The following is a 17,417-nucleotide window of genomic DNA, read 5'->3' as shown; positions in this document are numbered from 1 at the left end:
ACAAGATAATGATTTGACATGTGTTTATATCCTGAAATGATTACTAAATTTAACTAACATCCACCACCTTATATGGTTACAATTTTTTTTCTTCTGATGAGTACTTTTAAGATCTACTCTCTAAGCAACTTTTAAATATATGATAGAGTATTGGTAACTATAGTCATCATGCTGTGCATTCCATTCCCAGAACTGTTTATCTTCTAACTAGAAGTTTGTGCCTTTTGGCCACCTTCACCATCCCCTTACCCATCCCCGCCCCTGCCTCTGGCACCCACCAATCTGTTGCATACTTTTATGCCCTTCATCTGTATTTACTCATTTCACACACTAATCCTTGAAAAATACCATTATTGTCCCCCACATTAAAGATGAGGAAACTAGAGAACATAGTGTTTATGTCATTTACAAAAGTTCCACTAACAGTGGATAGCAGAGCTGGGATTCAACCCTCAAACTCTGGCTCCAGAAACACATTCCTTAATCACTAAAACACATCATGCAAACCATCAGGACAAGTCCAGGCAGAGTCCAAAACAATAAAATGAGATGTTTTGAAGAATAACCACTAACTTCCCCATAGGACCTTGCATATGTTTTCCCACACACTCTTCCAATGTATATTTCCTCACATGCAGCAAGGAACACTGCGGGGGGGGGGGGGGGGGGTGCAGTGTGAGGTTCTGAGATGAGAAGGGTTTTGCCCAAGAGCTACAGCTGGTGAGAAGAGTCAAATGTGATCTCAGGACAGATTAGGGCCTATTATTTTCTTATCCATTTCACAGAGGACAGTAGTAAATAGAGGCCAGGATTAAATGTGTAATAGTATCCCACCTCAAGTGAGCCCAGCTAAGCATGTTGCAGGTGTTTGGTTTTTAAAATGTAAGAAGTTCTAGAAGTGCCTTCTCTTTGTACTGAATGTAAAGAGCCTAAATGTCCAACAACTGATGAGTGGATAAGGAAGACGCGGAATGTATACACAATGGGATACTACTCAGCGATCGAAAAGAATGAAATCTTGCCATGTGCAACAACGTGGATGGAACCAGAGTGTATGATGCTGAATAAAATCAGTCAGGCAGAGAATGATAAATATCATACGATTTCACTCATATGTGGAATTTAAGAAACACAACAGATGAACCTAGGGGAAGGGAAGGAAAAATAAGATAAAACCAGAGAGGGAGGCAAACCATAAGAGACTCTTAAATACAGAGAACAAACTGGGGGTTGCTATAGGGGAGGTGGTGGTGGGGGGATGGGTTTAATGGGCATTAAGTAGGGCACTTGTTAGGATAAGCACTGGGTGTTACATGTAAGTGATGAATCACTAGGTTCTCCTTCTGAAACCAATACTACACTGTGTGTTAACTAACTTGAATTTAAATAAATAAATTAAAAATAAAATAAAATAAAATAAAATAAAAGTAACTGTTCATAGCCAGTCTTGGAATCTCGCTTCCAGGAAGTTTACTTCTAAATATCTTTTATTTTTAATGTTTATTTATTTTTGAGAGAGAGAGCGTGAACAGGGGAGGAGCATAGAGAGAAGGAGACACAGAATCCAAAGCAGGCTACAGGCTCTAAACTGTCAGCACAGAGCCGGACGGGGGGGGGGGGGGGGGGGGGCTCGAACTCACAAACCGCCAGATCATGATGTGAGCCGAAGTCAGACGCTTAACCGACTGAGCCACCCAGGCGCCCCAAGAATGGATCTACTTTAAATTCTTTTTAAAAAAAGTTCTCTGTCAAATACTTTAGGACAGATTTGTATAAACACTGTACCAAGGAAATATCCAGGTGACGAACAAAAATGTGAGAAGATGCTCGACGTCATTAGTCATTTGGAAAATACCATTTTACACACTTAAACACCACGCCACATTGATGAAAATAGTTAGAACTAAAAAGACTGACCATACGGAATGTTGGAGAGGATGTGGAGCAAATGGAACTCTCCGTCGCTACTCACGAGGAAGTCCATTTTGGAAGAGAGTTTGGCATTTCCTTGAAAAGGTAAACGTATACTTCCATGTGATTCGGCCATTCCATTCCTAGATATTTACCTAAGAAAAATGACAACAGACAGACAAAAATGTTACTTTGCTTTCTCGAATTTCTCTCATCTCCCCTCTTCACAATCCTATAGGAAAAGCAATTCCTGACCAGGGGCGGCTGGCACTCTAATGGATTCGCCTTGAACCTCAGTCCTCCCACCTTCTCGTGCCTTATGTCTATCCCATGTTTTGAGTCATTTCCACATTCATCTGATTTCCATCCAGTAAAAAAATAAAAACAATAGTGTTTGGAATAGAAGTGTATTTACTAAAATTAAAAAAACGCAGTGGCCAAGTGCATGGCATAAAAGTAAGTGCTCAAAGATTGTCAGACAAAGTTCTAGGCCATAATTTCTCATTTCTTTGCCAACATGTGTCATTACTCTGGCTCCGGTCGATAAAAGACTGCCTCTTACACATTTTGTCATATCTGTAATACTTGACATTCTTTGAGAATTAACACCTGCTTCTCCCTTCTCTTAGCGCTAGGAGAATATTTTGAATTTATGGATTCAAGCTCTAAACGGATCTGCCAAGACAGAGGAGACTAGGGCTGGAGGTTTCGGGTAGTTCATTACAAAGTCTAATTGTTGGTCAGATACACTTGCTGCAGGGGAAAAAAGAAAACATGTAATTAGTGAAAAGAAAGTTTGTGTGTGGAGTGGTGTAAAGGCAACTTCCCTAGCAGACCCAGGTTATTAGATTTATTATTATTATTATTATTATTAAATCTCTTATTTAAAACTTAAACTTCTGTGGGTCTCAGGTGATTTATCTACTTGATGTTGGCTGAATATGAGAAAATAGGAGGCATGGTCCAATTGCTCTCTGGAGTTATTTCTCTATCTGGGATCCTATGAGAAAGGTCTAGAAGAAATATGTTTTTGGGCAGGCAGAGGGTACCCCTCTGTTCCTATTTGCTCTTCAGCAACCCTGAAAAGGAAAATTGAACTATGTGTAGTAAGACCAACCATAGGATAGTCAAAGGATACAAGGTATCCTACAAGGTAGGGCCTTAAAAAGCTCCACATCCTTGGAGATCATTCTTCACCTGGGACGGCTGGAGTTCTAATGGATTCTCCATGAATCTCAGTCCCACCTTCTCATGCCTTATGTCTATCCCCTGTTTTGAATTGTGTCCACATTCATCTGATTTCTGTCAAACTGCCTCTCACCTGACTGCTTTCTTGCGACCTTCCCCCTCAAGTCTGATGGGTAGCTGGAAGGTCACCTCTCAGTGACTCCAGGGGTCCCAGTTCATGGTCTTCCTCCTTCAGCACTTCAAAGAGACCCAGGAATCAGCCATCCTGGTCCTGGCCCAGAATCCCATGGCCAGCTTGCTTGAATAGGGTATCAGGAACTTAGCTCCAAGGGATGGAGATGAAATTTGGCTTCTTATAGTCCAAACACTTAGAATGATCCTCTGATTATTCCAGGAAGGTTGTTGGGAAAAGTCTGTCTGGGAAAAGTCACTTTTCTCTCGGCTCATCATAAACTAATCACCTCTCTGAATCTTCCTCCACAATGAATTTATTTTCTGGCTCAGCAAACTGTTGTTCACTCTGTCCTTTGCCATCCACCCTAACCACCAGCACTCTGGCTGCCACTCCCAGAGAGTGCATCCTGATCACGTTGCGCCACGCAGACAGTGCTCATTGTCATGTGATCATGCCATAGCTCGTATGATTCCACCTGGAGAAAAATGTCAAGTGAGCATCTGCTTTTATGGAATGTTTTCCATGAAATAAATTATTGATGTGTGTAGCAAAGAAAGTTCCTGATGGTGGAGGTGGGGGGAGAAAATTTGCATAGCAGAACTCTGGGATCCTTTGAGAAAACAGGAACCAAAAGCCCAACCCCATTCATCCCCAGATTCAGTTATTAAAACTTGGTAATTGTCTTAGTGTGGTGCTTGAGACAAGGCACGTCAGCCCAAGGATGGCAAGAAGTCTTACAAACAAAACTGTTAATGAGATACAAATGTCTCTTTTTGGTTTAAATTAGCCTACTTATACACATATGCCAATTATATGTACAAACTTACTTTGGAGTAAGAAGAGGATGATGTAGGTCTAGAAACGTACATTTCACATTACTAGGATCATTATGAATTAGAATTTATTTTGCTTCACTTATACATCTGTGTCTTTGTTTTCAAATGGGCAGGACATCAAAGTGTTCTTTCTTTTATTTCTAATTTCCTGTGCCTTCTTCCCAGCAGGAGGTCCTGGAAGGGAGCGGTGGTCTCTGAGTCAGTATTTGACCTACATGCAGTAGATGGCAGTATAACACCAAACTTCCACACCTTTCGTTCTGGACGCATCAGTCAATAGGCCAAACAAGACTCCAGAGCTGAGGGCTTGGACCACAGAGAAGGAATGTCGTCTAAAATCTTTATTCTCTCTTTGTTTTAGCTTGATCCAGTCCAGCATTGGATAATAAATTACCAAAGAGAAGCCATTGAAGGCCTACAGGAAGAAATGAAGATCATAGAGTAAGGAAGTAACCCCTGCTGCTTATACTCTAGACTCAGACTAACTTGCTTCTTCTCCCTTTTTGGGTAAAGGTTGGAGGGAGCCATCGAAAAGGCATAGCCTATGGGGCACTCATGTACATCTTTCAATTGTTTCCTTTCTTTCTTTTTTTTTTAATGTTTTTATTTATTTTGAGAGAGAAACCACGAGCAGGGGAGGGGCAGAGAGAGAAAGGAAGAGGGAGACTCCCAAGCAGCCTCCCCAAGTCAGTGCCGAGACCGCCGTGGGGCTTGAACTCCTAAACCATGAGATCGTGACCTGAGCCAAAATCAAGAGTCCGATGCTTGACAGACTGAGCCACCCAGGCACCCCTTGGTCATTTTCTTAACTGAATGTGCCTTACCGTAGTTTCAATCTGAATCTTGGAAAACATGTCAGAAATATAATGACTGAGAATGGCAACAATATTATCCTCATTCAAAAGATTTTGCGGGACACCTGGGTGGCTCAGTTGGTTAAGCATCTGGCTCTTGATTTCGGCTTAGGTCAGGATCTCACAGTTTGTGAGTTTGAGCTCCACATCAGGTTGACAGCACAGAGCCTGCTTGGGATTCTCTCTCTCCTTCTCTCTCTGCTCCTCCCCTGCTCGTGCACACACACACTCTCTCAAAAATAAATAAACTTAAAAAAGAAGATTTTGCATTCTAGGGTGAGAACTGCCTTCAGAGCGAATTTACAAAGTAACAAGTTGGTGTCTGGGTGGCTAAGTTGATTGAATGTCTGACTCTTGATTTCAGCTCAGGCCATGATCCCAGGGTTGTGGGGTTGAGCCCCATATCAGGCTCCATGCTGAGGATGGAACCTGCTTAAGATTCTCTCTATCCTTCTGCCCCTCTCCCCTGCTCACGCACGCTCTCTCGCTCGATCTAAAATTTAAAAAAAGTTTTGGGGTGCCTGGCTGGCTCAATCAGTTAAGAATCCGACTCTTGAGCTTAGAGTCATGATCTCAAGGTTCATGGATCAAGCCCTGCATTGGGCTGTGCACTGACCGTGCAGAGCCTACTTGGGATTTTCTCTCTCCCCCTTTCTCTGCCCCTCTTCCACTCACATGTTCTCTCTCCCTCTCTAAATAAATAAATAAATAAATAAATAAATAAATAAATAAAGTTTAAAAATAGATTTAAAAAAACAAAGTAGCAAGAATATCAAAGTCATTGACCTTCAGTCATATGCTTCATCTTAAAATGTTTAATGCAAGCTGATTACCACCTCATTGACCACATGACCCTAAGAACTTCCAGTGGTTACATTTAGAATACAGGTGTTTATTTCACAAACTACATCCAAGTTAATACCATCCTCAGAGCATTCAAAATGAAATATTTTTGTTTTCTAAAACAAGAAGTAAGTTTCCATTCACTAACTTTTTAGACCTTCTTATCTGTTTATGTATAAGCATGAATTCCCATGCATATATATGTATATGATGTCTCTTATGCACAATTATTATGACTAAAAGCAACAGTCCCTGTAAGAACTGGGAGTAAATAATAAAAGCAGTTAAAATTAATCTTAAATTAAAATTTAAAAAATTATATTTAAAGCATTGTGCAATGTTTCACTCAAAAATTAAGGGACATTTTAAATTGTTTTGAAGAATGTATTGTCCTTAATAACAATTGGGGAGCTGGAGGGAGTATGACAAGTTTCAAAAAAAATAAAAGTAATCTGAAAAATAAGGCATAAGTCAATACATTTGAGAACCAAATACATGATGGTCAAGATTAAAAGTATAAACTGCTTAAACTTCCTTTTTAAAAGAAAAAAAAATCGATTGGTTTAAAGCACCAATCCCATTATTAGTTTGCATAGGGGGAAAAGCCTAAAATCAAGTTATACTACATGTTTGGTACCAAAACAGTATTATAAGAAAAGATGGGCAAAGACGGAGCAAGAAAACACAATGGAGGAAAGTATTTAGAGGTGGCAATATTAATACGAATGAGAGATTAATAATGATTAATATCAATATTGATCTCCATGAGAATTGAATGAATTAAATTTGAGAAAGAAGATCACTATACCTAGGAAACAAATAGAATCTATAATTAAAAAGCTATGGAGCTAAAATTCAAATAATATAAAACATTAAGCAAAAGTTTTTAGCAATATATACAAATGTGAACAGAAACATGATGGTCGCATTGAAATGTTAGCACGTTGTCTATAAAATAATGTAGAAAAATAATAAGGACAAGAAGATTTAAAAGTAAATTATTGGTTAAGACTCTCGAGCACTATAACTTCTTTCAAATATTTATAAATCATTCACAAAAATCATCATATATTAAACTACAAAGAAGGACACCTGGGTGGCTCAGACGGTTAAGCATACGCCTTTGGCTCAAGTCATGATCTCACAGTTTGTGAGTTCAAGCCCTGCATTGGGCTCTGTGCTGACAGCTCAGAGCCTGGATCTGCTTCACATTCTGTCTCCCACTCTCTCTGCCCCTCCCCTGCTCACGCTTTGTCTGTCTCTCTGTCTCAAAAAAAAAAAAAAAAAAAAAAAATTACCCACTGAGGTCAACTCACAGCCTAAGCAAACATATGAATTGAAAACAGACCCACCTCACATATTAAAGTCAAAAAAAAATTCTAAATAACATTAACACACTGTATAAAGAATACGAGCTAGCATTTATTGAATGTTCACTCTCTGCATCAGGGACAGAGCTAAACACATTACAGGAAGTATTTTTATCTTCTCAACAACGCTGTCAAGCTCTTAAACAATAAACAACACCTTATTCTCTACTGCATAACCTTAGATAATAATATTTATTGAGTACCTACTGTGTGCAAGAGCAGCAGATAATAGAAGCTATTAAGCAGCAGAACTATGATTCAGAGCCAACCAGTATTTTCCCAATTCTATATGCTGTCCAATGTGACATCACATTAATAATCTAATTCATCATGATTAAGAAGAATATCATGGAAATATGGAGATGATTTTATACTAGAAAATATATTTATATAATGTGTTATTTATCACACGAGAGCTTGTTAAGTGGTAGTTTCTTAAGGATTAGTTGCAATGTGGAGTCTAAAACTAAAACAATAAAGTTTAAAAAGCCTATTACAAAAAACCCATCAATCTGACTTGCTCTTTGAATAGATCTCTTTCACCCAGGCATAATTTTGTAATATATGCATCATTTTCATTTTCCAAATGAAAATATCTGTTCACTAAGATATTCTGACATTACAAATCTATATATATTTCAATTATTATAACCAAGTAATTTATTTGTTAATATCACCATTGTTGTCATCACAAAAGTCTTTTAAGTATTGAAAAGTTGTCAAGTTTGCAGTGATAGGTTTTCCAAAATTTTAATTTTCTTTTTTTTTTAAGTTTACTTATTTATTTTGAGAGAGAGAGAGAGAGAGAGAGAGAGAGGGAGAATCCAAGTAGGCTGCACGTTGTCAGCACAGAGCCAGACATGGTGCTTGAAGTCACAAACCATGAGATCATGACCCAAGCCGAAATCCAGAGCCAGATGTTCAACTGACTGAGCCACCCAGCTGCCCCCCCATTTTAATTTTCTATTGAAAGCTCAAATGTTATCATTGGAAACTAATGGTTTTCTTTAAGTAACAAATTCACTTTGTAAGTATCTTGAGAAAGTGTTTGTCAAATGCCTAAGTCTGAGTAACCATGCTTTGTCTGTCTGTCATTCTTTCAAGTGAAAACGGATTCTGCGAAGAGTGGCTAGTTTAGCTCGCAACTCTAACAATCATATAAATGGTTTTCCTCAAAACGATCATCTTGCATGCAGCAGAAGTGCTTGTCACTCAGAATATTAAAAGACTATCACAGAGAATATTCAAAAGATGTGTACTCACAAGTCAAGATTTAATCATTATTATTATTAATTATTAATAAAATTAGTAATCTTTTTATTTCATCAAGGACATTATTAAGTGAAACTGGCTTTATTTGTTGCTCCAAGTATATTACAGTGAAAAATATAATAATTACTGGTACATTTTGGTGACACTGCCTTGATTGACACTTGGGCATTAGCAGTTTTATTCACTGTTGGTGTTACACCATTAGTGCAAATTGTTAATGCGGTAAACAAAGCAAATAATGTCTGGATGTTATTACCAAAGTATTTTTGATTTCCTGGATCCCCTTAAAGTATCTTGGGGACCTCTAGGGGCCCACAGGCCACACTTTAAAAAAAAATTTTTAATGTGTGTTTCTTTTTGAGAGAGAGAGAGAGAGAGAGGCAGAGTGTGAGCTGGGGAGGGGTAGACAGAGAAGGAGACGCAGGATCTGAAGCAGGCTCCAGGATCTGGGCTGTCGGCACAGAGCCTGATGTGGGGCTCAAACTCACAAACCGTGAGATCATGACCTGAGCCAAAGTCGGACGCTTAACCGACTGAGCCACCCAGGTTTCCCAGGCCACAGACCAACCACACTTTGAGAACTGCAAGTCTAATGAAATTCCTTGCACCTGCTCTGGTCAGTCTACTCTCTTGCTTTAAATCCTGAAGTCACTTTCCTTGGTTCCTAAGATAAAGTCTAACATCTTTAACATAGTCTATTGCTGGACTTCTTTTCATTTCTCCAGCGTCATGACAAGCCATACTTTCCATCTGTTGGTACAGTCCACCTACTCTGGTGTTTTGCGCTCTTTCTGAAGTACCAGCCCCTTTCCTGCTACAGGGCCACTCCCTCCCTATGCAGCTCCTTTAACTTCCCTGTGATATTTTGCCCTCCATGTGATACTTACCAAACACCCGCTCATCTTTCCAGCCTCATACTTCATATTACTTCCCTGGGGAAAACTGAAGGTAGTATAAATGAGCTACCCATGAAACTCACTGCCAGAACATCTTTTCTTTCTGTGTAGCCCAGATCCCAAATGTAAATACCTAATTACATTACAACTACTTCTTTATTTTTAATTTTTTTTTAACATTTATTTATTTTTGAGAGATGACAGAACATGAGCAGGGGAGGGGCAGAGAGAGAGGGAGACACAGAATCCAAAGCAGGCTCCAGGCTCCCAGCTATCAGCACAGAGCCTGATGTGGGGCTTGAACTCACAAACCATGAGATCATGACCTGAGCCGAAGTCGGACGCTTAACCGACTGAGCCACCCAGGTGCCCCACAACTACTTCTTTAATGGCTATGTCCTTCGCTCTAATGTAAGTTCCAGAAGGACAGACACTACATACCCATAATCAAGACTCTATCTGGGGTGCCTGGGTGGCGCAGTCGGTTAAGCGTCCGACTTCAGCCAGGTCACGATCTTGCGGTCTGTGAGTTCGAGCCCAGCATCGGGCTCTGGGCTGATGGCTCAGAGCCTGGAGCCTGTTTCCGATTCTGTGTCTCCCTCTCTCTCTGCCCCTCCCCCGTTCATGCTCTGTCTCTCTCTGTCCCAAAAATAAATAAACGTTGAAAAAAAAAATTAAAAAAAAAAAAAAAAAAGACTCTATCCCCAAGGCCAATAAATGAATGAATGAACTGCACCACATATTTTTATGTTTAGTGTGCAGAATTAGAACCTCAGAGAAATTTAAAAAAAGAAGAGAAATGTCTTAAATTTAATAAGTAAAAAAACCTCACATTTTTATTAAAGATGAAAATGTAAAAGTACTTCTATATAAAAATAGAACATATGAGTGCAAATTCCATAAAACTGAATAATAAATTAATATAAGTAAATATATACATAAACATTTTATAAAATGAGGTTCAGCCCCAGGGCACCAGTTACATTTTCTCCAATTCTGAAACTAGCTGGGCATAGACGTGCTTAACATTACTGATAAAAATACGCCAACTATGATTCAAATTATTTTATAACTGAAGCAAAAAATAGCAGTTTTGGAAATAAATGAACAATTAAAAGTCTGAGCTAGGACATTAGTCACTGAAAACCAGGTTCCTGTTAATTCCTGAGTCTTCTTACGAGCTTGTAAATGAAGAGAAAGCAACTCCTGATTTCCAGCCTGACAATTTCCCAGGCGCAGTCACTGTATCCCTCGTCCTCCAGGTAGACGCGGATGTCCTGGAAGTACCTCTTGATGGCCAGGGCAGGGCCGTGCATCCCCGGGGCGCGCTCTCCCTCGCCCGCGGCCTGCACCAAGCAGGCGTCCAGGGCTTCCAGCTGCCGGTGGAGGCCAGAGCGGAGTCCGTGCAGCGGCGCGGGGCTCCAGGCCGCCGAGGAGCGCTCCGTGTGCAACAGGTTGAAGGTCTGCTGGAGCAGCTCCCGCAGGACGGCGGTGGCGGCCTGGGCCTTCCGGAACTCCCCGCCCTCCAGCTGCTCCCCGGGGGAATTTGAAGTCAGTCCTGTACTTCAGACGGGAAAGAGAGATCGTCACCACTTGGTTGAGAGCTGTGAAGCTCTCCTGCTTTCCCAAGTCAAAGCTCTGAGGCAGGTCACAGCTAATGGAGGTCAGAGGGTGGGACAAGATCAACACTAGTGCCATCAGTAAAGAAATTGAAAAAGCCACTGGTAAGTTTCAAGACGTCCTTCTGGTTGAGATGGGAGATGATGAGCTTTTGTCCAGCTTCTCTGAAAATCCTCCATTTATGTGTCTCTTCAATATTAAGCATAAGAGTTTTCATTTTCTAAATTTCCCACAGAATTTTGTTCTTCTCCATTTTGGGCTTTCCTTTCTTTTGAAGGGTCTGAAGTTGACATCAGTTTCAACTCTTTCTGTATTGTTACAATTGAAGAAAAACTTATTCACTAAAAAAGTAGAAGTTCTAAGTCAATGGAATGTTTATTATCGTAATAAAAACCAACTTTGAACTAATGATAGAGCTATCTGGATCTTTCTTCCTGATGTTAAGAACAACTTTTAAGGAAGCTTTACTAAGGCTTTCTTTTAAAATCTTCTTTCTCCCCTCTCCTCCAGATGGCCCTCTTAGAAGTATTGGTCAGGTGTCAAAGATAACCTGTTTTGCATATGCATGGATGTCACCCTATTCTCTGCTGCAAAATACGTAGTTTGTCAAATTTGGTGTTATTTACTCTGCTTCACTGAGAAGAGTACTGAGCATTTCTTCTGTGCCAATTATTACCGTGAGCTCAAGCTATACTAACATGATTAAACCTCCAGTCTTGCCCACAAGAGTAAAGAGTAACCATTGCTACCTTAGAGGTGTTCAAGTTGTTAGAAAGTGTGTTTGCTGCTTTGTGGCAGGCCTCTTTGTGTTAACCCAGACCATTGTCTTAGCTCTGGAGGAGTCATGGTTAAACAGTCCTTGTTGTTCTTTGCTATTTTGGCATAATTATAAAATCGTTGCCTTTCATTTGTATTTGTCTTTTCTCTTTATGAAAGCTGTCCTAGTGCTTTTCTATTTCCACTCTGAGGTTTGTTGGGAAACAAGGAAGGGAAAATGTAAGAGAAAAGAAGAGATGACATTTCCTCTATGATTTTCAAAACATCAGAACTTCCCTCTCTCTCCTAACATTCCTAGAGAGTAAAAGGAAGCAGTCATAAAAACGTAATGCACAAAAGACAAATGGAAAGTAAATGCTGAAAATGAAAGGGAAAAAAAAGTGACATCTTCTCTGTCCAAATGACAAAATGTCACTAAACCTCTGCAAGGGATTAAGAGCTCTATAGAGTGGCAGGTTTCAAACAAGTCTGTGTGAGATTGTTTCCCTGCAGAAAGGTCCCCAGGGAGGACAGCTGGCTTTTTTTAAGGTGGGCAGTTACCTAAAGGGCTAGTTTTTGGCTTTGCTGAATCCGCAAATCTGTCTATCCCTCTATCTATCTGTCTGTCTATCACCTATCTACTTTTTTCTCTATCGACAGAGGTGATCAGATTCCAAGGATTTAGTCGTACCAACTCACCCTCAAGAGACTGGGTTATAGATCAGACAGCCATTTTATTAATGTGTGAGAGGTCAGTTATTACCTGGAAGCTGATAGACGTTAGTGACTGGGACAGGGCACTCCCTGTCATGTGAACACCTGTTAGATGAACACAGAAGAGATGACATTAGAAATAAAAGTGTTTATTAGTGAGCTGAGAAGGAAGAGAAGCCGATCACTTCAGGGAAAACTTGCATCCAGTTCCCATAGTTGGATGGGTTAGTTTTCTCTGTTGTGGTAACGGCTGACGGCTGTTGAGTACTTATTTTGCCCAGGCATTGTTACAGGTACATGACATCATCCCACCTTCACAGCAACCCAGTGAAATCAATATGATTATTATTTCCATATGACAGAGGAGAAAAACAAGAAGCCCAAGGTCACACACACACAGGCTGGAGCTATGATAGGAATCCAGGCAGTCTGGCCCCAGAGTCTACTCTCCTAGCCACTAGATGGGGCCTTCTCTGATCTTCTTCCTATCTTCCTATCTTAGATTAATACTTAGCAAGTTGTTTCTCTCCAGCTGCCATTCTTAGTCACCAAAAAGCACCATTCGCTTATTCCAGAGACACTGCAATACCCTTGAAGAGGATACAGCTTTCTTTTCACTTGCTAGATTCCAGTCTTGTCTTTCAAATGGTGTGTTTTGTTGATCTCTACTGGATCTTTGAAACTCCCTGCTCCCATCTGACGTATTTTCAGAAATCATCCAGATTAAAGAATCCATTTAAGTCCATCAACTGATGAATGGATAAAGAAATTGTGGTTTATATACACAATGGAGTACTACATGGCAATGAGAAAGAACGAAATATGGCCCTTTGTAGCAACGTGGATGGAACTGGAGAGTGTGATGCTAAGTGAAATAAGCCATACAGAGAAAGACAGATACCATATGTTTTCACTCTTATGTGAATCCTAAGAAACTTAACAGAAACCCATGAGGGAGGGGAAGGAAAAAAAAAAAAAGAGGTTAGAGTGGGAGAGAGCCAAAGTATAAGAGACTGTTAAAAACTGAGAACAAACTGAGGGTTGATGGGGGGTGGGAGGGAGGGGAGGGTGGGTGATGGGTATTGAGGAGGGCACCTTTTGGGATGAGCACTGGGTGTTGTATGGAAACCAATTTGACAATAAATTTCATATATTGAAAATAAAATAAAATAAAATAAAATAAAATAAAATAAAATAAAAAGGTAAAAAACAAAAAGAATCCATTTAAGATGCATCTCACTTGAGTTGGTCTTAAACTCACGGGAGATTTTGTTTAGAAAACAATATTGCAGAATAAAAGTTATTCTTACTATCTCTGTTTTCGGAAGACTGTTGTTTTCTGACACAGCCCACAAATTTAAGGCTTACTCGTATTTGGAACATGTAGTCCTTTTTGTATTTGTTATGGGACAGAAAACTCTCTGTGTGCCTCCTCTGTGACACTCAAGATACACATTACTGCCCTCAGGGAGGTTATAGTCTATCAGGGCAGTCAGATGGTAAACAAACAGTTAAATTGATTACTTAATCACAAGCATAGAGAATGTAGCCAAAAGAGAATGCTTAAAGTTAAGGAGTAATATGGAGGCAGAACACTGCAGCGGTGAAGCACCACTCATGTAGCGAATTGTGTCTTTTAGCAAGTTAAGTAACCTCTCTGAGTTTTTGGTTTCCTTATCTGCAAAATGCAAATAATTACAGTAATTCCCTCTTAGGAAAGTTGTGAAGATAAAATGAAATAATGTTTGCAAAACACTTTGCTGAGAACCTACATATAATTGGAATTAATACCGCTGCCATTAATATTATTAAAAATAATCTATATATTACAGATTCAATGAACACATATCATGATATGCTTTGTTGGGTTTCTTTTAGATTAAAAAAAAATTTTTTTTTACACTTATTTATTTTTGATAGACAGAGCACAAGTGGGGGAGGGGCAGAGAGAGAGGGAGACACAGAATCCGAAGCAGGCTCCAGGCTCCGAGGTGTCAGCACAGAGCCCGATGTGGGGCTTGAACTCACAAACCGCGAGATCATGACCTGAGCCGAAGTCAGATGCTTAACTGACTGAGCCACCCAGGCGCCCCTAGATTTTATTTTTTTAATTTTTATTTTTTTAATGTTTACTTATTTTTGAGACAGAGCGTGCAAGTGGGGGAGGGACAGAGAGCTAGAGGGACAAAGGATCCAAGCGGACTCTGTGGGAACAGCAGGGAGCTAGATGCAGGGCTGGAACTGAACTCAGGAACCATGAGATCATGACCTGAGCTGAAGTCAGATGCTCAAACGACTGAGCCACCTAGGTTTCCCTAGATTTTATGTTTTTTTTTTTTTTTTTTTTTTTTTATTTTTATTTTTGGGACAGAGAGAGACAGAGCATGAACAGGGGAGGGGCAGAGAGAGAGGGACACAGAATCGGAAACAGGCTCCAGGCTCTGAGCCATCAGCCCAGAGCCTGACGCGGGGCTCGAACTCCCGGACCGAGAGATCGTGACCTGGCTGAAGTCGGACGCTTAACCGACTGCGCCACCCAGGCGCCCCAGATTTTATGTTTTTAAGTAATCTCTACACCCAACATGGGACACCAACTTACAACCCTGAGATCAAGAGTCACACACTCTACTGACTGAGCTAGCCAGGTGCCCCATCATGATAAGCTTTGAATACCATTACAGCCCCATTAGCCCTGAGTACGTGATAGGATATCACTTGTCGAGGGAATATCTAAGGATATGAGGCTGTCTGAATTACCACACAATGATTAAGGCAAAGTTTTTTACTATGAAAGGTTGTACTTGGTAGAGAACCAAGAGACTCACACACTTGAATGCAAACTTGAAACTTTTACGGAAACGAGCACCTAGCAAAGTGCTTGGCAGGCCATTTTGACAAGTGATATCTGCAATATTGTTTTCCAAACAGTATCTTCCATGAGTTTTCAGATGAAACTCAAGTGATATCTTTGAGGCATATATACAACTGAAAAGCTTTAAAGAAGGCAGAAAAGTGTAAACAAGGAAAAAAGTAAGAAAAATTTAAATCTCCTGTTTTAATAGCTTTTTTATATTTCTTGTTGACTTAGAAAGACCATCATTTCTTGCATAAATATTTCTCCCTTTTCTGACTTTGTCTAGGCTTTTCTCCCCAAGAACAATCTGGGTGGTATGAAAAATATGTTATAATGCTGTGTAGATACTGCACTGGCACATGTGGTTGGAGTCCCCCATCTAGGCACTCATGTCAATAAATGTACATTTTTTACTGATTTTGTAAAAAAAAAAAAAAAAAAAAAAAAAGTAGAAAAGGAAAAGACCGGGCAAAAATGGAAAAACCCAGAAAATGAAAGTTTCTATGTTCATGATTTAAAAGGCACTCATCACCCAAAGTTCTTAGAACTTTCTGAGACTTCCTCTTCAGGCAGTCCTGCAGAATCCCACCCTCCAGCTGCCTCATGGCTCTCTCAATCTCTGTACTGTTGGCTCTGGTGATGCTGTGCTCCAGCCCTGCCTACTCTCTGGACTGTGACCTGCGTCCGAGCAATCCAGAAACCTTCACGCTTTTGAGTCAAATGGAGAGAGTCTCCATTCTGTCCTGTCTGAAGGACAGGACTGACTTCAACTTTCCTCAGATACTTGTGGCTGGGAACCAGCTTGAGAAGACACAAGTGACAGCTGTCGTGCATGAGATGCTCCAGCAGATCTTCAACCTCTTCAGCAAAAGCGACTCCTTTGTGGCTTGGGATGAGACGCTTCTGGACAGATTCCTTGTTGGACTTTACCAGCAGCTGGATGACCTGGAGACGTGTTTGAGGGAGGAAATGAACATGGAACAGCTACCCCTGGGAAATGAGAACTCCAGACTGGCTGTGAAGAGATACTTCCAAGGAATCAGTCTCTATCTTAAAGAGAAAGAATACAGCCACTGTGCCTGGGAGGTTGTCAGGGTAGAAATCAGAAGATGCTTGCTCGTCATTAACAAGCTCACAGGGACGTTCAGGAAATAAAAAGGATGCTGAGTCTGAAAACAGTTCACCTGGCCAACTAAATGGCTATTTTCTAGGACTCAGAGTGCAATCTTCATCTCTAATTTTATGCCACATGAAAAGGGAATAATAGCAAATGTGTGAGATTATTTAAAATCATGGTAAATGTTATAAGTTGCAGTAAGCTGTTTAGAACAGAGAAATGCACAATTCATTTGCTTATAGCTTAAAATCTTTTGTATTTTTTATTTATTTAAATTATTTGAAATATTCGTGCTACTCATACTATTTAAGTATTTATTGTTCACAGACCACCTGTTTAGTGTTATGCTGTGTATTAGACTATTATTCATTTTTAAGTCATGGGAAATAAAAGCAATTTTTAAAAATCGATTGTGCTTGCACACATTTTTTAAAAATAAAAACCTAACCTAAAGCCTGGTCTCACAAAATAAACCTATGGAAGGTTCCCGAATGCAAAGGGAATGGGGGTAGCCCAACACGGCTAGTGGAAAAGCCAATGCTAACACTCATATGGAATTGCAAGTGACTTCAAATTGCTGAAAAAATCTTGAAAAATAAAAGCAAAGTTGGAAGACTCACATTCCTGATTTCAAAACATACTATAAACTACAGTTATGGAAACAGCGTGTTACTGGCATAAAGGTAGACATATAGATCAATAGACTAGAATTGAGAATCCGGAAATAAACCTATACATCTATGGTCACTTGATCTTTGACAAGGGTATTAAGACCAATTAATGAGGAGAGAATAATATCTTCAAAGCTAGATCTACAAAACTCTTAGAGAAAAACAAAGCTAAATCTTGAATGACATTACATTTGCCAATGATTTCTTAGATAAGACACTAAAAGCATAAGTAACAAAAGAAAAACATACCTACATTGAACTTCATCAAATTAAAACTTGTGCAGCAAAGGACACTATCAAGAAAGTGAAAAGGCATTCTGCAGAATGAAAGAAAATATTT

General features: G+C 39.9%; 1 protein-coding gene across 1 annotated transcript; it reads left to right on the top strand.

Annotated features, from left to right (window-relative positions):
- Positions 1-15,892: 15,892 nt before the first annotated feature.
- On the top strand, positions 15,893-16,444 carry LOC115500067 (interferon alpha-2-like). Its single transcript, XM_030294403.1, has one exon. The coding sequence runs from the start codon at positions 15,893-15,895 to the stop codon at positions 16,442-16,444; it is 552 nt and encodes a 183-aa protein (XP_030150263.1).
- The last annotated feature ends 973 nt before the right edge of the window (positions 16,445-17,417 follow it).

This window comes from Lynx canadensis, chromosome D4, assembly GCF_007474595.2.
Source record: "Lynx canadensis isolate LIC74 chromosome D4, mLynCan4.pri.v2, whole genome shotgun sequence".
NCBI lineage: Eukaryota > Metazoa > Chordata > Mammalia > Carnivora > Felidae > Lynx > Lynx canadensis.
Note: the sequence above shows the minus strand (reverse complement) of the source record. Positions and strands in the feature narration are given on the sequence as shown.